Below are 24,869 nucleotides of genomic sequence, written 5' to 3' on the forward strand. Positions count from 1 at the left end.
GCGTAGACGTATATTTGTATGAGAAGGTAGAAGGGGATATAATAAAAATACATATGTATTTAAAAAAGTAAAAACGATTTAATTTATAAAACTTAATACTACAATCAGGTCTCTGTCGGTCCCTCGATGGCACGGGGCTAGTCAGTGGTCGGTGTCGGTGCGGTCGGTGTGGTCGGGCGTGAGGTGTAGCGGCGGCGCCACCAGGTCCGCGCGGGGCTCGGCGGGGGGAGGGGCGGCGAGCGGGGCGAGCGCGGCGCGCAGCTGCAGGAAGCGCCGCTTGAAGGCCAGCCCGCACCCGCGCGAGCGCCGGAACTCCAACAGCGTCAGCCCCGAGTCGTGCGCGTGCGCGTGCGCGAGCGCGTCGCCGTCCGCCGGCCGCGCGCGCACCGCCCACGCGCGCATGCGCACCTCGCCGCCGCACTCTATAGCCAGCAGGTGCGGCGACTGCGGCAGACGGCGCCACGCCATGGCGCGCGCGTCGAGCGCCGCGGTGAGCGCGGCGAGGGCGCGGCGCTCGTCCCCGCGCACCCACACGCGCGTCATGCGCCGCACCAGGCGCGCCACCACCCCTCCCGCTCCCCCGCCGCCGCCGCCGCCCTGCGTGGCCTGCGACAGCAGCAGGTCCCGGGCGGCGGCGGGCTGCGAGTGCACGAGCAGCGCGACCGAGCCGTCCGTCTCGTCGAGCGCGGCCGACTCCGACTCCGACTCCGACTCCGCCCGCGCCGCCGGCTGCGAGCACCAAGTGCGTGCGTCTAAAACGAAACATTTACAAATTAAAAAAAAATATTATTTTTTCACTATAAATCCCTCGTATGCGAGCTATTAAGACGCCGTAGTCGATTTTGGAGCAAAAATGTAAAATTGATAGATTTAGTCGTTGAAATTATACACGTTTTGTTACGTAATATCTAAATAACAAGTATTGATTTCTATTAGCACGTCTTCTCATCTTGCCTTTTAATAATGAGGTCGCGAGCGTGCGTCACCGGTAATGCATGAAGAGAAAGGGCAGTTTTTAAAAATTCATCAAAAAATCATGGTGGTAAATTATACAAATTGATGTATAAGTATAGTTTCAGCAAATGTTGTAGATTGTTTAAGTATCAAAATTACGTTGAAATTAAGTCGATTTTCAGAGAAATTGTCATTTGTTTTGAAGTAATTTCTGGAGAAATTTGATTTCGTCTAACTTTCATTTACACTACTTCAAAGTTATAATAATAAAAATGTAGTCTGATAAATGTCAAGTACAGGATATGTGTAATACAAAATTACCATGTTTAGCCGTCCAAACTTTACGAAATTTACAAATAAGAGCGACAAAATCAGTGCTTTACGCGCGTTTACCTAAACGTCCATCAGAAAAGCAAACATTACTAATTTAGTGAGTCTGTTTAAAAAAACTGATCTGATAAAAGGTAAGATAAGAAGACGTGCTAATAGAAACCAGTACTTGTTATTTCAATTAGGTAACAAAAGGTGTAAAATTTCACGGACTAAATCCCTGAGATTTAAATAGAGTATTTGACTGTATTTTAAATAATTATTTCCCACCATGCATGAAATAAAGCACCAGACAATTATTAGAAAAACATAGCAGTTATTTTTAAACACGAGTTCTATTTAATAAATCGGATAGAAATATAAAAGTAGGCGAGTTGACTGTGACGTCATTGCGTAATGTTTCATATAAATGCCATTCCATATTAGCAAATCGTTTTAACTAGTTTTAGATAATAGAAACTAATTTAACTAGTACAAGAATACCCTATTCGTGCCCACGTAACGTCTGTACTGTACCTAATCGGCCTTATTCATTCCCCTTTGATAACAAAAACTCCTATTATTTAATCACAAGAATCGATGATTATTCTAAAATATTGCATCAGTGGAAAAAGTGACAAGTTGAATGGAATATTTTTTCCGTTCGAAATAATTTTTTTGCCAAAAAGGCTAAAAATAAACTTGATTGAGCTCTGGAGGATATTTCATCCAGTGCGATTAAAATTAATCAAGTAACAATCAGGGACCGGACAACCCTTTCCGCGATAAAACCCTTTCAATGGGCGTCCCTTAAACACGGCTAACACATTGAAAGACTATCCCTTTTGATCTGCAAGCCCATTCATACCCCTACCTTTGACTAACCCTTATCGAAAAGCAAACCAAAAATAAGGCTAGCCCTTAATAAGGGTTACCCTTATCTTTAAGTGCTTTTTATAAAGGTTTCCCTTTGCGTGAAAGAGACAGGATTAGTATATATCTAGTAATATGAAAAGGAAAGAAAATACGTGCCTAGTCAAAGAACGCCGCCGTCGCCGCCGACGATCGCTCGGATTCGAAGTAATGTGTGCTTTATGAACAAGGTAGACGACTTAAATTAACACGCTTATATGCTAAAAGGGAAGCCCTTTATAAGGCTAACCCTTATAAGCAATATGCAAGGTGTTGGTGAGCGGATGATGAGGGTTTTGTATGGGTATTTGGGCTATCGATTACTCAAATGTGGTAGCTTTATATAAGGGTTTTTAATAGCAAAACAAAGGCAAAGGATATGGTGAGTTAAGCCCTATGCAATACCCTTATAAAACCCCGATAAGGGATAGCGGGCCGGTCCCTGGTAAAAATTTTATACGCTAAAACAAACTAAAAATACATTTGGCATAAAAGATAATAATAATAAAAGACGTTCTAAATAGGCATATAATAACATTTTAAGTATATTTGTATAGTTATAATCATATCAATTGAGCTAATGCACTTACCTGTTTACTCAAGAGTCTCAAGAATACAATGCCATTGAGTGGTAAACCACAAATTAGGATAACTATCTCATAGTAAAAGCAGATATAACCGACTTGAAATGTTAGTATTTTTTAACAATAGGCTACAAAATACACTAACTAAATAATGGCTAACATAACTTTATTTGCATTTTACAACCGTCGACAGTCGACACCCAAAACGAATGCACTCTGTAGAAAACCATTTGTTACAACATGTTTTTAGACCATTTTAACCCCATTCAACAAGGAATAAGGTTAAAAATTAAATATACATGCAATGCACTTCTAACTTATTTTTGTAACTAGTTGGCGGCTACGAGAACAAAAACAGATAATAGTATTGTAATAATACAATGCCATTGTTAGTACAGGTAAGTCGATTAGCTCAGTTGATATGATTCGATCTATAATAATGTGTATTTAAAAAAATTATTTCATTACTTTAAGTGGTTGTACATTGTTGTTTTTGTTTGTCATTAATTGTTACTTATTTTCTCAAAGGTTGAGTGGAAAAGATCCCATATAGGGATAAATTCGACTTTGTTGTATTTAAATCTCTTTGTAACTGTGTTTTTCGTATTTATTTTTCAATTTACATTAAAGAATATACATACATACAAATTATACAATATAGGACCATCAAATAGATCTTACCATAAAATCTTCTCTATTCCGTCGTCAGATTCAGGAAACCACGTGGTATCTGCACGAGCGCAGTGCTTTGGTAATCTAGCTTTATGAGCTCATGGTACGTCATGGAGCTAAATCGCCAAAGTACCGAACCGCACTGTCGCAGGCCTTCGCGTACACTCGTAGCTTCTCCTCGAGCTAACATTTAGTGGTATCCCTTTCAGATCCTTCTAATACAATAGACATGTTTGCTGCAATCGCGAAACTAAATGCAGCAGAAATTGAGCAATCGAGCAAAGCAAAAATTGACGCTCATCGCTTCACCACAACTGACAATGTTATAAGATTCCATTTTAAGTTAGCAACCACTCGATTTTCGGGTCTGAAAGGGTCAATACTATTCTAGAAAACTGGAGGATCGGTAATTTCGTGTGTCCGGGGCGGCGCTCCGTGCTGAGGCACGAGGCAGCTCTGAGATTGCGGGCCACTCAGAGTCACCTAGTACCTGACACGGACCGAGCCGCACCTCTGGAGTGTCCGGAGTACCTATTACACTATATCTCAATATATCTTCCAATGTTGTCCATGTATTTTGATTCAAAATATGTACTCGACACATATTAAAAAGTTACAAGTTTCAATCGAACTCGAATTATATCGGGCACATCGACCGTTTCTCGACTTATCATCATCGCATTATTTCTTCTTCTCTATCCCGGCCCTCGCCGGCGTCCGCTCTCCCGCTCGCCCGGGAATAATATAATATTTAAAAATACATTTCGGCCGTTCTAAACCCGCCTCAATCACTCCAGGGAGGGGCATCTATCTAACGGCCGACGCGTCAAAATAATTGGAAATAATCGATTAAACCTTACAATCTCCTCGTGTAAATCGAGAAATAGCAAAGTTTAAAATGTAGCACAAAACATAAGCTATCGACGCTCTCGTTTCAGTATGGTCAGGGGATGGGATGGGGATGGGGATGGGGATGGGGATGGGAGAGGATTAGATATATGTACTGACCGGTGGTCTTCTCGGGCAGTTCGTCGTGCTCGCTCATCCAGGGATGCCGGAGCAGGTCGTCGAGCGCGGCGCGCCGGCGCGGGTCTGTGTGCAGCGCGGCGGCGAGCAGCGCGCGCGCGCCGAGCGACAGCTTCTGCCACGGCTATGTACTGACCGGTGGTCTTCTCGGGCAGTTCGTCGTGCTCGCTCATCCAGGGATGCCGGAGCAGGTCGTCGAGCGCGGCGCGCCGGCGCGGGTCTCGGTGCAGCGCGGCGGCGAGCAGCGCGCGCGCGCCGAGCGACAGCTTCTGCCACGGCTATGTACTGACCGGTGGTCTTCTCGGGCAGTTCGTCGTGCTCGCTCATCCAGGGATGCCGGAGCAGGTCGTCGAGCGCGGCGCGCCGGCGCGGGTCTGTGTGCAGCGCGGCGGCGAGCAGCGCGCGCGCGCCGAGCGACAGCTTCTGCCACGGCTATGTACTGACCGGTGGTCTTCTCGGGCAGTTCGTCGTGCTCGCTCATCCAGGGATGCCGGAGCAGGTCGTCGAGCGCGGCGCGCCGGCGCGGGTCTGTGTGCAGCGCGGCGGCGAGCAGCGCGCGCGCGCCGAGCGACAGCTTCTGCCACGGCTATGTACTGACCGGTGGTCTTCTCGGGCAGTTCGTCGTGCTCGCTCATCCAGGGATGCCGGAGCAGGTCGTCGAGCGCGGCGCGCCGGCGCGGGTCTGTGTGCAGCGCGGCGGCGAGCAGCGCGCGCGCGCCGAGCGACAGCTTCTGCCACGGCTATGTACTGACCGGTGGTCTTCTCGGGCAGTTCGTCGTGCTCGCTCATCCAGGGATGCCGGAGCAGGTCGTCGAGCGCGGCGCGCCGGCGCGGGTCTCGGTGCAGCGCGGCGGCGAGCAGCGCGCGCGCGCCGAGCGACAGCTTCTGCCACGGCTATGTACTGACCGGTGGTCTTCTCGGGCAGTTCGTCGTGCTCGCTCATCCAGGGATGCCGGAGCAGGTCGTCGAGCGCGGCGCGCCGGCGCGGGTCTCGGTGCAGCGCGGCGGCGAGCAGCGCGCGCGCGCCGAGCGACAGCTTCTGCCACGGCTATGTACTGACCGGTGGTCTTCTCGGGCAGTTCGTCGTGCTCGCTCATCCAGGGATGCCGGAGCAGGTCGTCGAGCGCGGCGCGCCGGCGCGGGTCTGTGTGCAGCGCGGCGGCGAGCAGCGCGCGCGCGCCGAGCGACAGCTTCTGCCACGGCTATGTACTGACCGGTGGTCTTCTCGGGCAGTTCGTCGTGCTCGCTCATCCAGGGATGCCGGAGCAGGTCGTCGAGCGCGGCGCGCCGGCGCGGGTCTGTGTGCAGCGCGGCGGCGAGCAGCGCGCGCGCGCCGAGCGACAGCTTCTGCCACGGCTATGTACTGACCGGTGGTCTTCTCGGGCAGTTCGTCGTGCTCGCTCATCCAGGGATGCCGGAGCAGGTCGTCGAGCGCGGCGCGCCGGCGCGGGTCTCGGTGCAGCGCGGCGGCGAGCAGCGCGCGCGCGCCGAGCGACAGCTTCTGCCACGGCTATGTACTGACCGGTGGTCTTCTCGGGCAGTTCGTCGTGCTCGCTCATCCAGGGATGCCGGAGCAGGTCGTCGAGCGCGGCGCGCCGGCGCGGGTCTCGGTGCAGCGCGGCGGCGAGCAGCGCGCGCGCGCCGAGCGACAGCTTCTGCCACGGCTATGTACTGACCGGTGGTCTTCTCGGGCAGTTCGTCGTGCTCGCTCATCCAGGGATGCCGGAGCAGGTCGTCGAGCGCGGCGCGCCGGCGCGGGTCTGTGTGCAGCGCGGCGGCGAGCAGCGCGCGCGCGCCGAGCGACAGCTTCTGCCACGGCTATGTACTGACCGGTGGTCTTCTCGGGCAGTTCGTCGTGCTCGCTCATCCAGGGATGCCGGAGCAGGTCGTCGAGCGCGGCGCGCCGGCGCGGGTCTCGGTGCAGCGCGGCGGCGAGCAGCGCGCGCGCGCCGAGCGACAGCTTCTGCCACGGCTATGTACTGACCGGTGGTCTTCTCGGGCAGTTCGTCGTGCTCGCTCATCCAGGGATGCCGGAGCAGGTCGTCGAGCGCGGCGCGCCGGCGCGGGTCTCGGTGCAGCGCGGCGGCGAGCAGCGCGCGCGCGCCGAGCGACAGCTTCTGCCACGGCTATGTACTGACCGGTGGTCTTCTCGGGCAGTTCGTCGTGCTCGCTCATCCAGGGATGCCGGAGCAGGTCGTCGAGCGCGGCGCGCCGGCGCGGGTCTGTGTGCAGCGCGGCGGCGAGCAGCGCGCGCGCGCCGAGCGACAGCTTCTGCCACGGCTATGTACTGACCGGTGGTCTTCTCGGGCAGTTCGTCGTGCTCGCTCATCCAGGGATGCCGGAGCAGGTCGTCGAGCGCGGCGCGCCGGCGCGGGTCTCGGTGCAGCGCGGCGGCGAGCAGCGCGCGCGCGCCGAGCGACAGCTTCTGCCACGGCTATGTACTGACCGGTGGTCTTCTCGGGCAGTTCGTCGTGCTCGCTCATCCAGGGATGCCGGAGCAGGTCGTCGAGCGCGGCGCGCCGGCGCGGGTCTGTGTGCAGCGCGGCGGCGAGCAGCGCGCGCGCGCCGAGCGACAGCTTCTGCCACGGCTATGTACTGACCGGTGGTCTTCTCGGGCAGTTCGTCGTGCTCGCTCATCCAGGGATGCCGGAGCAGGTCGTCGAGCGCGGCGCGCCGGCGCGGGTCTCGGTGCAGCGCGGCGGCGAGCAGCGCGCGCGCGCCGAGCGACAGCTTCTGCCACGGCTATGTACTGACCGGTGGTCTTCTCGGGCAGTTCGTCGTGCTCGCTCATCCAGGGATGCCGGAGCAGGTCGTCGAGCGCGGCGCGCCGGCGCGGGTCTCGGTGCAGCGCGGCGGCGAGCAGCGCGCGCGCGCCGAGCGACAGCTTCTGCCACGGCTATGTACTGACCGGTGGTCTTCTCGGGCAGTTCGTCGTGCTCGCTCATCCAGGGATGCCGGAGCAGGTCGTCGAGCGCGGCGCGCCGGCGCGGGTCTGTGTGCAGCGCGGCGGCGAGCAGCGCGCGCGCGCCGAGCGACAGCTTCTGCCACGGCTATGTACTGACCGGTGGTCTTCTCGGGCAGTTCGTCGTGCTCGCTCATCCAGGGATGCCGGAGCAGGTCGTCGAGCGCGGCGCGCCGGCGCGGGTCTCGGTGCAGCGCGGCGGCGAGCAGCGCGCGCGCGCCGAGCGACAGCTTCTGCCACGGCTATGTACTGACCGGTGGTCTTCTCGGGCAGTTCGTCGTGCTCGCTCATCCAGGGATGCCGGAGCAGGTCGTCGAGCGCGGCGCGCCGGCGCGGGTCTGTGTGCAGCGCGGCGGCGAGCAGCGCGCGCGCGCCGAGCGACAGCTTCTGCCACGGCTATGTACTGACCGGTGGTCTTCTCGGGCAGTTCGTCGTGCTCGCTCATCCAGGGATGCCGGAGCAGGTCGTCGAGCGCGGCGCGCCGGCGCGGGTCTCGGTGCAGCGCGGCGGCGAGCAGCGCGCGCGCGCCGAGCGACAGCTTCTGCCACGGCTATGTACTGACCGGTGGTCTTCTCGGGCAGTTCGTCGTGCTCGCTCATCCAGGGATGCCGGAGCAGGTCGTCGAGCGCGGCGCGCCGGCGCGGGTCTGTGTGCAGCGCGGCGGCGAGCAGCGCGCGCGCGCCGAGCGACAGCTTCTGCCACGGCTATGTACTGACCGGTGGTCTTCTCGGGCAGTTCGTCGTGCTCGCTCATCCAGGGATGCCGGAGCAGGTCGTCGAGCGCGGCGCGCCGGCGCGGGTCTCGGTGCAGCGCGGCGGCGAGCAGCGCGCGCGCGCCGAGCGACAGCTTCTGCCACGGCTATGTACTGACCGGTGGTCTTCTCGGGCAGTTCGTCGTGCTCGCTCATCCAGGGATGCCGGAGCAGGTCGTCGAGCGCGGCGCGCCGGCGCGGGTCTGTGTGCAGCGCGGCGGCGAGCAGCGCGCGCGCGCCGAGCGACAGCTTCTGCCACGGCTATGTACTGACCGGTGGTCTTCTCGGGCAGTTCGTCGTGCTCGCTCATCCAGGGATGCCGGAGCAGGTCGTCGAGCGCGGCGCGCCGGCGCGGGTCTCGGTGCAGCGCGGCGGCGAGCAGCGCGCGCGCGCCGAGCGACAGCTTCTGCCACGGCTATGTACTGACCGGTGGTCTTCTCGGGCAGTTCGTCGTGCTCGCTCATCCAGGGATGCCGGAGCAGGTCGTCGAGCGCGGCGCGCCGGCGCGGGTCTCGGTGCAGCGCGGCGGCGAGCAGCGCGCGCGCGCCGAGCGACAGCTTCTGCCACGGCTATGTACTGACCGGTGGTCTTCTCGGGCAGTTCGTCGTGCTCGCTCATCCAGGGATGCCGGAGCAGGTCGTCGAGCGCGGCGCGCCGGCGCGGGTCTCGGTGCAGCGCGGCGGCGAGCAGCGCGCGCGCGCCGAGCGACAGCTTCTGCCACGGCTATGTACTGACCGGTGGTCTTCTCGGGCAGTTCGTCGTGCTCGCTCATCCAGGGATGCCGGAGCAGGTCGTCGAGCGCGGCGCGCCGGCGCGGGTCTGTGTGCAGCGCGGCGGCGAGCAGCGCGCGCGCGCCGAGCGACAGCTTCTGCCACGGCTATGTACTGACCGGTGGTCTTCTCGGGCAGTTCGTCGTGCTCGCTCATCCAGGGATGCCGGAGCAGGTCGTCGAGCGCGGCGCGCCGGCGCGGGTCTGTGTGCAGCGCGGCGGCGAGCAGCGCGCGCGCGCCGAGCGACAGCTTCTGCCACGGCTATGTACTGACCGGTGGTCTTCTCGGGCAGTTCGTCGTGCTCGCTCATCCAGGGATGCCGGAGCAGGTCGTCGAGCGCGGCGCGCCGGCGCGGGTCTGTGTGCAGCGCGGCGGCGAGCAGCGCGCGCGCGCCGAGCGACAGCTTCTGCCACGGCTATGTACTGACCGGTGGTCTTCTCGGGCAGTTCGTCGTGCTCGCTCATCCAGGGATGCCGGAGCAGGTCGTCGAGCGCGGCGCGCCGGCGCGGGTCTGTGTGCAGCGCGGCGGCGAGCAGCGCGCGCGCGCCGAGCGACAGCTTCTGCCACGGCTATGTACTGACCGGTGGTCTTCTCGGGCAGTTCGTCGTGCTCGCTCATCCAGGGATGCCGGAGCAGGTCGTCGAGCGCGGCGCGCCGGCGCGGGTCTCGGTGCAGCGCGGCGGCGAGCAGCGCGCGCGCGCCGAGCGATAGTTTCTGCCACGGGCCTGCGTCACAGGCTCCGGAGCTCCATGATGAGAAGCGCGCGTCGGAGGGGTGCGCGCGCTCCCAAGGTAGCTCTGCGCAAATACTAAACACATTATTTTTGTTACGAATGATGTATTAAACGTACACGATAACTAAAAAAAAGAGTTTACGCGCTTCACTTAACCTTTCATATGTGTGCGGTGGTCAAAAATCGTGAATTCGAACCTCGGTTGTGCCGTATAGAGCGGAAAACCGTTCTGGAAAAGAAATGCAATAAGATGACTAAAAATGCGGTCTGTATCCTCATCGTACACGGACCGAGTTAAAGACTAGATCCGTTCGACTCCGTCGTACGCATACTGATAGTGAGGATCCCGCTCCGCCGAATTGTTGGTGCGGAAGTATTTATACGGCACGTCTCGAAATAAAACATACTTAAAAATAAACAGGTTGTCACAAAATTATAATAATATTCAGTGGGAACGATAGACGACTAGATTCTCAATAAAATTGAAGTTGTGAACTCTGCAAGAGTTAATCAATTTAAAAATAGACTAGACAAACTATGCTAACTGTGCTAAGTGAACTATGATTTAGACGTACCAGCATCAGCTGCCAAAAATGGAAAAATGAAATAATAATAATAATAATAAATAATAATTCACCAGCAGCTTGCTCTTCTATACGGCCTTGTGGACTGCGAAGTACCGTACTACAAGTATTTACCTGTGCCGGTTCTCGAGAATGGTCGTGCCACGCTCTATTGGGATCGATCTATCATCACTGACAGGACTATTGTAGCCAATAAGCCTGACATTGTGATAATAGATCGATCGCAGCGCCGGGCCGTGCTCGTCGACATCACCATCCCCCATGATGAGAATCTCGTGAAAGCCGAGAAGGACAAGTCCAGTAAGTACCTAGACTTGGCTCACGAGATAACCGCCATGTGGGATGTTGATTCGACGATCATTGTCCCGATAGTCGTTTCAGCGAACGGTCTCATAGCAAAGAGTCTCGACCAACACCTTGAGAGACTCTCGCTAGGTGGTTGGATCAAGGGTCAGATGCAGAAGGCGGTGATCTTGGACACGGCGCGGATAGTCCGCCGGTTCCTCTCTCTGCGGCCCTGACCACCGGCAGCTTGGGCCCTGCCCCGCTGCTGGCGGCACCCTAGGTTAGGTTTTTTATAATTTGTTTATATGTATTTTGTATTGTTTTGTAAGTGTTTTTATATTTTACTTTTATATGCATATTATAAAAAACCTAACATAAGAAAAAGAATAAATAAAGAGAATAATAATAATAATAAATAATACGATCAAAATTAGAAGCGTATTACATGATGTGTCGGGTCCGATTAAGAGTACACTTACTTATCTCTTGCCTCCCCTCAGTTCAGCAATATAATTTAAAATAAGAGTCCATCGAAATTACATAATTCCTCTTATTGTATACGCTTTTAACTATTGAAGTTCTAATCGACACGGTAATAAATAAAAATTTAGAAGCTCATCCATGAATCACAAATATCACAATGCTCGATGATACCAGGCCTCCTTCACTCGCTCAAAGCCACGCGCTATATGCCTACCGCTCGGCGTATCGTCGACGATGCAACCGACAGAGGGCCGCCGAACGCCCGCCTGAGCGCTCGCACGGCACGTTTCCCGCGCCTACGCTTCGAAATGCCGAAACCACGTAATTATTGTGCAGTAGATGGGTGTAAAAGTCAAAAAACAAAGGAAAATTTGTCGTTTTTTTTATTTCCGAGAGACGAAGAAAGGTGAGTAGTATTTTAAATCTATCTTTATGAATTTTGTCATCATTTATTTCTTTGAACATAAGTAGGTAAATCGTAAATTAAGGAGTTTTTTGAGTCAGGTATTATAAGTGTTGTTTTTAAATATTTGATTGACTAATGAAAAATATGGTTGATTCGCAAAATTCGTTTTATTACAATAATAACATAAGTAACAGTACAACCAAAGATAGATATAACTCCGTAATAGATGGATACAGTCTAAGGAAAAAACGTGCCTCGAAAATCAAGAAAATTTGATTCTCGTTCAGAGGGCGCTACTAGTTTTGGCCTACAGTCGTATAGATGGCGTTGACGGTTTCGTTTGTTATTTAACAATTTTAACGCATATCAGTGAAAGAACATGGGTCAAAATCATAAAAATAATTAATGCAAATAAAAAAAATCATTTATCTATATTTAAATACATTCTATCGTATTTTTATAAATCTTCACTTTTAGTTTTAAAGTGTGTCGACAGATGGCAGTGAATTTACTGGGGTTACAAAATTTACTATGACAGTACCGCTCTAGTATAAGTTACTCTATGGTACAACCCTAGCGCATTCTTACGATGACGCGTTGGCACGTGGCTCGCACGGCGAGCAAGGCAGTCTCGACTCTTTGTGCGCGTACTTATGGTATATTTCTTCTCGTCCTGAGCAGCAGGTATTATTATTAAGATTTTGTAGGCTATTATAGCGTAGGTATTTTCGCTTTTGAATGGGAATGATGTATCTGTTACGTAGTAACTATTTATTAATCTGTGATGATACTTAATTATTAACTATTTCACTTAAATCCACTTGCACCCCCTGACCCGAGTTAAAACATGAATCTACCACGGTTACCGGTACAATTTGACACCGGGTTAACGATTTAACCGCTTAACCCTGGGTCAGTGGGATGGTGCAAGTGGCGCTTACAATTAATTCAACAACTTAATCATTTAATTTTTATTTCATTTCATCATAACTTCCTGTCACAGATTAAATATGAATGAGCATCTAAAAAAGAAAAGAAATCAACGAGAACATGCAAATACACAAAGCAATAAGATTTGCAAATTAATTGTAACACAAGCTGAAAATAAAGTATAACATAAAAGAGTTCTTCCCATATGCTCCTTGTAATAAAATTTAAATCTAATGTAATAAAATATATCACTCAGAAGCATTTACAAGTCTGATTCTGGACTAGTGGTTTCGGAAACTCAAGTGGCACATGTGAAGAATCCAAAGAATAATAAAAAGAAACAAAAAATAAAATGCACATTCAGCAGGCGGTGTAGGAGCGGGAGCGGGCGCGGGCGCGGGCGCGGGAGCGGGCGCGGGGTCGGCTCGCGGACGGAGTCGCGCGACTCGTAACTTCGGTACCATAACTTTAGGGCCTCACACGCCTACAGCTAGGATACCAAAGATACCAGCCGCGCGCACGGAGGCCACTCACTACGCATTCAAGTTAGCTGCAACTACACTCACGAAAATAATGCCAAATTAAATGATTAAAGGACACTCGGGTCAGATACAGAGCTGGCCAAAAGTATATCACTATTTTTCCTTAAACGATGTCGGTGTCAAAAAGCGGTTCTTGTCATTTGCGAGTCACTAATAGACTATTTACCAGATATAACTAGTGGTTAAAGGAGAGTCATAACAGTCGGTGGGTTAAGTGGTATATTTGTAGCCAGTCAGGTCAGGTGAACAGGTGACGTACCTCCGGCGAGCATGGCGAGCAGCACTAAGGCGGCGGCCCACAGGTCGGCGGGCGGCGCGCGGTAGGGCGTGGCCTTAGCGAGCAGCACCTCGGGCGCGGCGTAGGGCAGCGTGCCGCACACGCGCGCCAGCAGCCGCTCGCGCGACCCGTGCCGGAACAGCGTCGCCAGACCGAAGTCAGAGATCTTCACCTGCCAATGCCATCCATCCACCGTACGGCTACGTGAGAGCGTTGTCACATTGTCCGATCCGATGTCGGATATTACCACACACGAGTGTAAATAAACAAGTTCGTTTTTTTATTCATTTATTTAATCAAAATATAAACTTAAATAACCTAAAAAAGGACTTGCTGCCATGCATAGGGAACACTGTTGCAGCTTGCTTTTCGTCAGAGATCCTTTGTCGTTCGGAATTGGCACAATATTTCTGCCAAATTGGCGTGGATGCGCCGATGGACGTCCCAGCACTAAATCAGCAAATGCCTTAATTATAATCCTACTGAGAGCAAAACTCTTACACGTTTGCTTTGCGCTCCAACTTATTGACAAAACAAAAAAAGTCCTTGTATTTTCCAAACTTTATTGTTCCATTTATTTGTCAACATATCCAGATGAGAAAGCAGATTTTTTTTAGTTTAGGAAGTTTTTTTATATAAACTGATATTCAACAACATCACTAACATCCTATATAATTTGCAATTGTATGTTTGTTTAATTGTATGTACGTTATGTTTGTTAATTGTATGTCTGTAACCATATTCCTGGTATATTTGGGGTAGGTTGGTTGCTTCAAACACAATTGGACGAAGTCAGCTCTACTGTAATAAAATAACTGTGAACCTTTCCATGAAATAAAGTTTCAGAAGGCGTTATTTTATTAGGGCAACTAACGATTCAAACGATTCTTAATCATATCAACGGCTCGTGGACACTGGACACTGACCTGGTCCCTGTCATCAAGCAAAACGTTTTCTGGTTTGAGGTCTCTATGTGCCACCCCTCGGGAGTGCAAGTAGCTCAGCCCTCTGAGGATCTGGCGCCAGTAGCGGCGCGCCAGCGTTGCGCACATACCCCGGTCTGGCTCGATACGGTCGAACAACTCTCCTCCCTGCCGGATTATCCTGTTGTAATTCTATGTATAGCGGAATTTCTGACAACAATTTTGCCTCCTGAATTAAGTTGTCAAGTGAAGCCAGGCATGGAGGCATTTGACTTCTAATTCACGGTCCACTTATTTCGAACTTGTCGAAACTCAACTGCTAGAATACGGTAACAATAATATGGCCGAATTTTTCAGTAAGTCCGGCTGAAGCGGTAGCCTCGGTTAAGGTAATACAGACAGATACAGAGGCATATTATATAGCGTGGAAAGAATGAATGGGCCCTGGAGGGAGTGCCTTAAAAAGAAACAAAACTGCATATCTGAATGAATTCACAATATCAATGTTATAGACGTGATGACATACTTTAGATATTTTTTTTAGTAATAGTTACACTATTGTCTTAGGTCAACCTGTTAAAATAGTTGTGTGGAAAATAAATAAAAATAAAATAAATAAAAGAATGTTTCCTGTAAGCAAAATGAGCCAATTTAAGGTTTTGAGGTACTTTTAGCTTTCCCTCCAGGGCCCATTCTATCTTTCCACCCCGTAGAAACTGTGACAGAGGTCTGACCTTTCGGAATAAGAGAATTAATTTAATTTTTAACTAACCAACTAGTGCCGCTTGCGTTTTCATCAGCGTAAATTGATGATTTCCTTTGATAATAACACCTACTTTCCTTCTCCAGGACTGAACATAGTTTAGTAGGGATTTAGTAACAGGAAGAGGTATAGGTAGTGATTACGTACCTGAGCATACTCTAGGAACATGTAGTGGTGGGGAGGTGCAGCCCGGGCCCCCAGACAGCGCAGCACGTGCGGGTGGCGCAGCGCGCGGTGCAGCGCCGCCTCGCGCGCCGCGGCGGTCAGCGCGTCGCTGTCGGTGTCGGTGCCGGTCCCGGTCCCGGTCCCGGTGCCGGTCCCGGTCCCGGTCCCGGGCGCGGCCCGCACGGTCTTCAGCGCCACGCACGCGCCGCTACCGCTGTTCACCAGCAGCCGCACCCTGCCCGACGAAACGTTATACGTATACGCTAGGAAGTGCGGAGCGTATCAAACAAAACTACAGACGACCTATACCACTATTTAATGCGGAATGGCGATCTCGCGTAATGGCTCAGTCGGTATTTCACCTATCGACGTCTACTCAAAATAGGCTAAACATAATATACACGGTGTTTAATGATCCACTGAAAACCTAAAAACAGTTTGTTTAGAATCGATTGCGCTATATTTTAAAGGCGGTAATTTTTTTTTTATATGCTCAGTCTACAAGTTTGTAATGCGACAACATCAATAACTAGCATTTGACACGTTATTTGTCAATGAGCCACACCCTTAACTGGCCATCGGTAAACCTTATCTCATTGCAATAAGGTATGCAAATGGTCTGTTAACAGTGTTTACGATGGTAAGTAGCAATTGTTTGATGTCACTTAAACGACGATCTTGTGTAGAATTACCAGTCGAATAGAATTGTTAAGAAAACTAAACAATGAATATTTTTTTAAATATGTATCGGATTAAAGAATAAATACTCAAGATGACTTTAAAATAAAAAAATCTGTTGGGGTGTCTCAGGTTTTCAGTGGCTCAAGTAACACCGTGTATATTATTGTCAGATGAAAAATATTGCATAATGCAGGAAATTATTTCAGAATCAGCAAAGGATTCTTTTTGACTACGGAACCCTAAAAAGCTGATCGAGCTACATTAAATGAAAAATATCATTATATTGCATTATTTTAGTTTATTTGTTTCTAATCAATCAAAACACCTGTAAAGTGAAAAAGCCTATGATTTAAACCGTAATTTAACATACGTTTAAAGCCGCCATTTAAGTACCTTTTTGTTGTTATTCCCCTACCTAGGGTCAGGATTATTTAATGGTGGTCACTGTCTGTACAAATCATACAAGTGTACAAGTCTTATTCCACTCGGTCCACTCCATAAATCATGAGACTCGCATTTACATATTCGGCTCGGTCAGACGATAGCACTTTTCCGATCCACTTTATGGCCAGTTAAACAATAATGTTCTTTTTATTTTTTATTTTTTACAGACACCTCTAAATCTTATTGCAGTAAGAAAAGTAGGTAAATGCGGCATAGGCGTCTCGGCGCGGACCAGACTCGACGAAGTTCAAGGACACATCCTCGATCAAGTAAAACCAAACTTGTGAAAGAACTATAACTAGACAAAGATTGATCCCGGACCCTCGACCGTAGTTTATTTCAGAGTAGCTTGATGTTAAGATTCGGAGCTGAGCTGATGATTAAACCAGCGTAGCGGCCTTGGGCGTGCACGCGTCAGGCAATACACACCATGTGTTTTAATAGTTTTATTACCTCCATTATGCACACCTACGTCAAGTAAATACTAGGAAGCAGAACTGTTTCATTTGCGAATTCCATGTTACAAGAATTCGTGAGAATTTTTATTTGTCGTTAACATTTGCTTAATCTTGGGCCAAGATTAATGGTAATGCCAAGATTCTTGGCGTTACGATTAATTTATTCGACTTGGAAAATGATATAGAAGTCTATCTAGATAAGATAAGATCTAACAGTAACATGTAATTGTGAACCGAGTAGCCTCGAAACTATTTTGAAAGAGGAGAGAATCGAATATCGATTGGCGAATGGCGATTGCCAAGTCATTATAAGTATAAAAAAAGCCAATAAAGGTATCTAATATTGTTACGGTTTTAACACCCCCTGGCACTGACTAAAATAACCGACTTGGTTTCACATTACATCTCAAAACTTTTTTGTAGTAGAAGAACTGCGTTGCGAGACGTTTTTGATGGGATTAATCTTTACATTTCGTCCATTGCATTTTTAAGTGGTAATAATAAAGAGGAAATTCTGTACGACTGTCCGTGGTTATAGCTTTTCAAACGTTCTGCATGTTACATTGCCTAATCTATCACCTTCTGTGCCCCCTGTGCACATCACTTACAAGTCTCACCTAGCGTTGATTAAGACTTCGAGAGGCGTTGACTAAGAGATTCTGCTTTAAGACTCGACCCAGTTTTTCAGGCTCTAATAAGTAAGACGAAACTTAAGTTCTTTTAAAAAAGACTTAAAAAAAAAGACTACAAACAGCTCGACTCAGGACTTAGACTCGGACGTTTTTATTTTTAAGCGCAGTCTTATAAAAACGAGACTTCTTCACATATAGACTCTGAAAACACTCGAGTTCTATCCAACATTGCCTAACCGATCGCCTTCTATGCCCCGTATGCGCATAACTTGCAACATCCTGGCGCTGTTCACCCCGACACCGGCACAGTAAGCGTGATGTACAAATCTCGCTGTCGTTAGCCACGGCCACGGCGCCAATATTCCTGCAGCCGCCGCGCCGCCGAAATATAGCGTCAGTGCCCGCGCGGGCCGCGGGGCGGGGTGGATAAACTCTCAAGGATGGCGTTTTTGCTCCGCGCCGCCGCCGCTGCATGCAGCGCGGTTCCGCCTCGCGACAATATCACGTCTCAAGCCATCACCGGGATGAATATTGCTTGACAATCTTGACGTCCACGTGCTCACATTATTCTAGTCCGTCTAAGCTAGCTAGCACGGACTTGAACAGAACAATGTATGGGAGTGTCAGTTTACACGTTTTTTCATAGAAATTTGAAAAATAATGATGTTTACAAATGCCCTGCAGAGTTGGTTTGGTCAGATTCTAGCCAAAAAGCTTTATTTTTATTTTTAAACTAAATAAAGCTTTAAGTGTTTAAACATGAGTTCATCTTACTTGCCGCAATGTTCATCGATCAATCTCAAAATGTTGAAAAGTAAAGCTTAATGCTGAATTCTCGAAATGTTGGATTCTCAAAATATTGAATCTCACAATGTTGAAAAGTAAATCTATCGTACTGCCTGGAATGCCCACTGTTTCTTTTCAAAAAACATTTCCTTTACAACTAGACGGAGCCCGGCGAAGCGAAGCGAAGCTACCTAACAAACCTAACCTACCTACCTACGCTTTTTTCCCCAAAGTGTAATGTTTTCACGGATGTCACACCAAAGATAGATATAACTCCGTACTAGATGGATACAGTCTAAGGAAAAAACGTGCCTCTAAAAACACGAAAATTTGATTCTCGATCAGATGGCGCCACAAGCTTTGGCCTACTCTCGTATAGAGAGCGTTGACGGTTTCGTTTGTTATTTATAATTTTAACCCATATCCGTTAAAGAACATGGGTCAAAATCATATAAAAATAATAAATGAAAATAAAAAAATCATTTATCCATATTTGAATACATTTTAACGTATTTTATAAATCTTCATTTTTAGTTTTAAAGTATGTCGATAGATGGCAGTGAATTTACAGTGGTTACAAAATTTACTATGACAGTACCGCTCTATCTTATCATATCCTCTTTGGTCACACTAAATCAATAGGTAGGTAGGTTAGGTTCGTTAGGTAGCTTCAGATGTCCGAAGGGCAAACCGCCCAGAAATAGGAGCCCGTCTAGTTAAGTTGATAATTCAACATTATGTTCCTGAAGGAAGGCTTTGATCCACAAGATGCTAGCAGTAATACCAAGTAAAGAAGTGTTCGACCTCGCCTCGTGTCCAGAAAGTTTTTGAAATTCTTTCAAATCTTGTGACTTGTGACAGTTGTGACAATTGTCATCATTATAAACTTGCCTGTTTTTGGCCGATATAGTAAAGTTTTTTAAAATAATACAATGATGGTGGCAAACAGGAATACGGCTCGCCCGATGGTAAGCGGTTACCATAGCCTATGGAGGCCTGTGACGTCAGCAACAGGATTTCGACAATTGTCACACCCGTCACCGTGGTGCAATACCTGGATGTTTTACTATAGTATTTTTCGAACACTATGGGTACGGTGACACATGTCATCTCATATACAACAAAATTATAACTTTAAAACACAAAAATCTTGCAAAATTGTATTGAGATGACATGTGTTACCATAGGCCATCATTGTTCGAAAGATACTATATCACATGCTTTATTGAACTTACTAAACGCCACTTGCACCATCCTATTAACCCATGGTTAACCGGTTAACCTAGTGTCAAATTGTACTAGTAACCATGGTAACTCCAGGTTTAACCGGTTAACCCCGAGTTAGTGGGATAGTGCAAGTGATCCTAAGAGAATTAGTTAATTTGTGTGACATACCTATGTTCTACATAATATATTTATGTGTCAAGAAATTAATTTTCCTAAGCACTCCAATACAATAGATTATGCTAAGTAATATTTGAGCATATTGTTATAGTTATTTAAGGTCCTCTCATCACAGTTAAATTTAAAAACAGCAATTGCCTTTTCTTTATTCTATTCAATATTGTCATTTGTTACCGGAACATTATAAAAACTTAGTTGCTTAGTAGAATTTGCTATTAGCTATAATTAATCTGCTTTAAAAAAAAATTGCTTGCTGCAGTTCTGCATCTGCATCCAATGCACTGACTAGCTTCTACAGTTCATAGCTCAAATCAATGTTAATTTGATGACCGCTCTGGCCTAATGGGTAGTGACCCTGCCTGTGAAGCCAATGGTCCTGGGTTCGAATACCGCTAAGGGCATTTATTTGTGTGATGAACACAGATACTAAGCAACTGATATGGCAGATTGTCCAGATTTCTTAGGATGTCCTTATGTTCTGCAGGAAAACAAGAGAATATGAAGAGAATAGTGTGGGAATGCCGCCGAGACAGTAACCTGCAGCTTCAACTCCAGGGAATTGGGCTGAATGAACTCAACAAGCGATCGACAGCCCGCCTGCTTCCGGCCGGGTGTCCCTACACATCTACATCTAGGATCTGGAAAGGTCATGTGATTCTCATCAACATCCGTGTTAAACTTCCTTATTTTATGAAGTAGAAATCAGCATTAACTGAGAAAATAAATTACTACTCATTTTGATGATCCTGCAATTTAAGCACTCCGCTACCCCGAGGACTTCCAAACAAGTTTGAAGATATATTGGTGTTCCAGCTACAGTCAAGTTTACTTTCAAAAAATGCATGGCTGTAATGGAGCATGGAGACATATACAATTAGTCAATTATACTATACTACCTTCAACAAACCTGGGAGGTGTCCTGACAACTTATATAATAGTAAACATTTTATGTTTATAATAAATAGTCACAACACAAAAAAAAAAAACCAAACTAGGCGTGAGACATTTAACCTAAAGGAAAGCGTGCGGTTTATGATGAGTGTATGTGCAGCGAGAAATGAATAGAGAAAGTCAGCAGGTACTCACTCTCCGTAGGCGCCCTCGCCCAGCACCTGCGCCACGAGCCAGCCCTCCACGAACTCGCCGCCGCCGCCCGCCGGCTCGGCGGCCGCCATGTCGCGCGGCTCCTGCAACAGCGCTGCGTCAAGCCCGGCGCCCGGCCCACCGCCAGCGCCCGCGCCCGCGGCGGCCGGCGACCCGGTCGGCCCGATGAGCCGACCACGCCGCCGCCCGTCGCGATGTGCCAGCGGATCATTTTTTCCCGAACGAAAAACCGAAATGTTTGCGGAATATTAAAAATAAGACTGAATCGAGATCCCCGGTCGTCGTTCGACCCCGGAGGCCGGTCTCTACGTGTAAATCGAGCGATTCGAAGATGGTAAATGGCGGAGGGCACGTGGAGATCGGCGAACAAAGCGAGCGCCGCCGTCGGCGATGTTACCTTCCCACCTCGTCCGATAACGGTAATCGCTCGCCCGAAAACGTCGATATCTCGGTCTTAACGATGGATTGAGAACGTTGAAAGTACTCGGAAGATTTTAATAATTATGAATATTCAGCACTAACCGTTTAACGACTACACCATTTTGCCATTTTCCTCCCAAGGATCGTTCGCCAATCGCTGACCGCGCCATCGTTCGAGCTCGATCGGCATTTTTTCGGACAAAAAGATCAATGGCTGACAAGCGTTCTGAATACCTTTCTGAATTTTCCTTTCGTAGATTAAAATCTTACGATGACACTGTTTTAGTTACAAAACAGAATATTGCAATATGTTTAATTTATTATTCTTCACTATATTGTAAATGCAGTTAAATAAAATATGATCTATATAAACAAAAACAACGGAAGTGTGCTTAATTATTTCTACAAATTTCCTGGATATTTTTATTTTAGTTTCAGAACGTTTGTAAACATAGACACTACTTCCTCCTTTTAAAACTGGTTTGCATGACAAGATTTAGTTTACAAATGAGACGATTGCATTGTTATAGTCTGTCAAGCCATTTCCGTCAGTAGAAAAAAACAACAATTTAAAAAAATGTAGGTGCGAAGGGTTATCGTCCCATAAAAAAATGAATTTTGCACCTTTCTCTACTGACAAACTTGTTTGACCGGCTATATAAAAATCTAATATTTATTTATTAAAAGAAAAAATATGCGAGTTGAGCTGATATAACGATATGTTACGAGTTACGAGTACTTATTATGTATTATATCTATCAAACTTCCGAAAAACTTTGTCTGACGTTTCATTTGGAAAATTAAAGGCTGTGTATGCTATCACTTGATGCTTGATACGCTATTGCTGTTATGGGATCCTGGAGAAATGTTTATTACCGGCTCGGTCTATATTTTCTAAATGCATATCTTTCTTTTCTGTGGCCAACCTAACCACGTAATGAATATAGTTACAGATGCTTTTAAACTACCGTAAAGTGTAAACGTTGAGGACGTTGGGGTTCATGAGTTTCATGACATGTCCCCTTACCGTCTACGGTTAGTGGCAATGAAGGGCAACAATACTGATATGATACAATGTTCGGAGTAATAACGGGAGTATATGAAGTATGGATGGTATAGAAAGGATGCCAATCTCTTATGGCAGAATAGTTGCAAGTGACCGCTTTCAGCTTTAAATAATAGTTCCTAATCTCTCCGGTGGCGCTAGTTAGGCTCTGGGACATGAGTATAACATGAACCAACAAATAACCCGACCAAATCACGTAGGTTGTTTTTGGTAGTATTTCGGTTTATGGTGGCGCCGCCCAATTACTGTTTTTTGATGGACACTTTTCATACATAGAGATTTGGCTCCTTTATATAGTCTCCATGGGTGTTACATTATATAAAGTCAGATCATGACACCCTGTAAGGGCACAAAATTTTAGTTATATTATTCTAGGCTATTCTAGGCTAATTACATTTACTTATTAGTAATCAATTTAAATTAAACTAAAATAAATGACGGCAAATCTTAAAACTAAATCTAAGAATATATCGTCAAAAATAATTATATTGGTAAATGATTAATTGAATTGATTTGTCAGTTTATTATTGATAATTATTAATAGCTTTAATTTATTGATGTCGTTTCTTATTGTGTAGGCAGTGCAGGCGGTTATGTTATAATAATAAGTAGGCTAATGGGAAAAAAGCGGCCACGTGCGAGTCGGGCTCGCGTTCCAAGGGTTCCGTACATTACACAATTTAAACAATGTATTTTTATGCGAAATGTCTTTAAAAACCCGTAGGGGTCGAATCAAAAACTAAGTAATTAAGTCCGACTCACGCTTGACTGCACATTTCTAATAGGTTTTTCGGTAATCTATAGGTAAAGATCTACTTTGTATATTTTTTTCAAAAATTTTGGCCCAGTAGTTTCGGAGATAATGGTCCTTTTTATGCCTATTTTCTTAAACAACATCTAAACTGTTTGTCCTAAAATTATATAAAAAATATATTTGAGATTCTCACAATGAGCTCTTTCATTTGATATGTAACACAATATACCTATAGTTTGACAAACTTTTTTTTTAATTTTCTCATTTACCCCCAAAAGTGGCCCCCGTGTTTACAATTAATTTGTTTACGTTACATGTCCATCTTTGGGTCATAAACTTACATATTCAATTCAATTCTATTCAATACATTTATTTCATGTAACAAAGACACATTTTATTAGTAACACTTACAAGACTAAGGGGTTAGTAGGTAGGTACAGCTAGATTTAAATTTAAAACAAAATAACACTAACGGGAGAATGCAATCCCTCGCAGTGTGACAAGTAGGGACAGTCAACCCTGTCCGCTATCAATCGCAGAATGCTGTTGGGACTGCCGCGCACCCGGCGCACCAGGGATGCCGCGCGTGCACGCATGGTAGTGTAGAAACAGTCCACGCGCGCCGCCGCGAACATCCCCGATGCGCTACAGAAACGAGGCAGCCCCATCAACACCCGAAACGCATTGTTATGTATCATATCATATCATATCATATGTGTACAAAATTTCAACTTAATTGGTCCAGTAGTTTTGGAGAAAATAGGCTGTGACAGACGGACAGACAGACAGACAGACAGACATACAGACAGACAGACGCACGAGTGATCCTATAAGGGTTCCGTTTTTTCTTTTTGAGGTACGGAACCCTTACTTACTGCTTACTGCTAGCCTTTCTCCGCAGACGTCTTGTCTGGTTGCCCTTGGCACAGGCCTCTCCCATATTCCTCCACGAGTCCCTGTCCAGAGCCTGTCTTCTCCAGAAGGCTCCAGCCACCTGCCTGAACTCGTCTCCCCATCTCATTTTTTGTCTTCCATCATCCCTTTTTCCGTCTCTTGGGTACCATGTTGTGATGTCTTTTGACCATTTTTCTCTTTTGTCTCGGAGCATGTGGCCGGTCCACTTCCATTTTAGTTTTTTCATAGTGTGGTTTACGTCGATTATTTTTGTTCTCTTTCTAATGTCCTCCAGTTTTATTCTATCTCTAAGTTTTATATTCAACATGCTTCTTTCCATACTATTTTGGCAGACTTAGAGAGCTTTCCTCTCCTTGACAGTTAGGGCCCAAGTTTGACATCCATATGTAAGGCAGAGAAGGATACAAGTGTTAAATACTTTGGACTTAATGTTTGTTGGTATTTGGTTGTTCTTCACTATTTCCTTTAAAGACCAATATCTTTTCCATGAGTTCCCGATTCTAGTGTCTACTTCTTGTTGTGTCCGGTACGGAACCCTAAAAATTGTCAAATTGCAATGTAAAATCCTAGTTTCATCAACATAACATTACTACATACTTAGCTAAATACTAGGTGTATGGTCTAGGTACTTCAGTGTATGGTACTGTTTTTTACGGTCACTTTTTGATACATGAAGATTCATTTCCTTACCTCTACCTTCCATAATATGAAGGGGCTGACACTCTTTGATAGAGAAAGATAGTCTTATTGCGATTCCTATAAGAGGAAAGAAAAAATAGTGCCATGCTTTGTCCATGGTTTTTTTACATGGTCGGGTTATGGCAGCATGGCGAAATACCGAAATTTATAAGTGAAAGAGAAAAAGGATTATGCTGCCATACATTAACCTGTCAATACATGAATATGTCTTTCTCTTACCCCTGGTCGCTCGGTTTCATGTCTATGGTTGTACTCGTATAAACAAATAAGAATTTTCACTCGCAAAGTTAGTTTGTTATATGTTAAACACAAAAACTATACCTTTATATTTAAAGACGTTTTCTTTATCTTGCAAATGTTTCGTACAGTAAACGAATATTAAAAAAACAGTCATATCAATATTAAAACAAAATCATTATATAATTACATCATTATGTTGAGGTGCGATCGTGCGTTCACTACTTTATAAATGCTG

General features: G+C 47.3%; 1 protein-coding gene across 2 annotated transcripts; it reads right to left on the reverse strand.

Annotated features, from left to right (window-relative positions):
• Positions 1 to 56: 56 nt before the first annotated feature.
• Positions 57 to 21,214, reverse strand: LOC134745447 (ribosomal protein S6 kinase beta-2-like). 2 transcript variants are annotated; one of them, XM_063679492.1, is made up of 6 exons: positions 21,063 to 21,214; positions 20,523 to 20,623; positions 15,014 to 15,266; positions 14,107 to 14,271; positions 13,163 to 13,352; positions 57 to 752 (listed from the first exon to the last, which is right to left on the reverse strand). In XM_063679492.1, exons 2-6 carry the CDS (start codon positions 20,609 to 20,611, stop codon positions 142 to 144), a joined length of 1,308 nt encoding a protein of 435 aa, XP_063535562.1. In that variant the 5' UTR covers positions 20,612 to 20,623; positions 21,063 to 21,214; the 3' UTR covers positions 57 to 141. The 2 variants fall into 2 exon arrangements, with proteins under 2 accessions (XP_063535562.1, XP_063535570.1); XM_063679500.1 differs by having other exon boundaries at positions 20,938 to 21,075.
• Positions 21,215 to 24,869: the final 3,655 nt, after the last annotated feature.

This window comes from Cydia strobilella, chromosome 1, assembly GCF_947568885.1.
Source record: "Cydia strobilella chromosome 1, ilCydStro3.1, whole genome shotgun sequence".
Classification (NCBI taxonomy): Eukaryota; Metazoa; Arthropoda; class Insecta; order Lepidoptera; family Tortricidae; genus Cydia; species Cydia strobilella.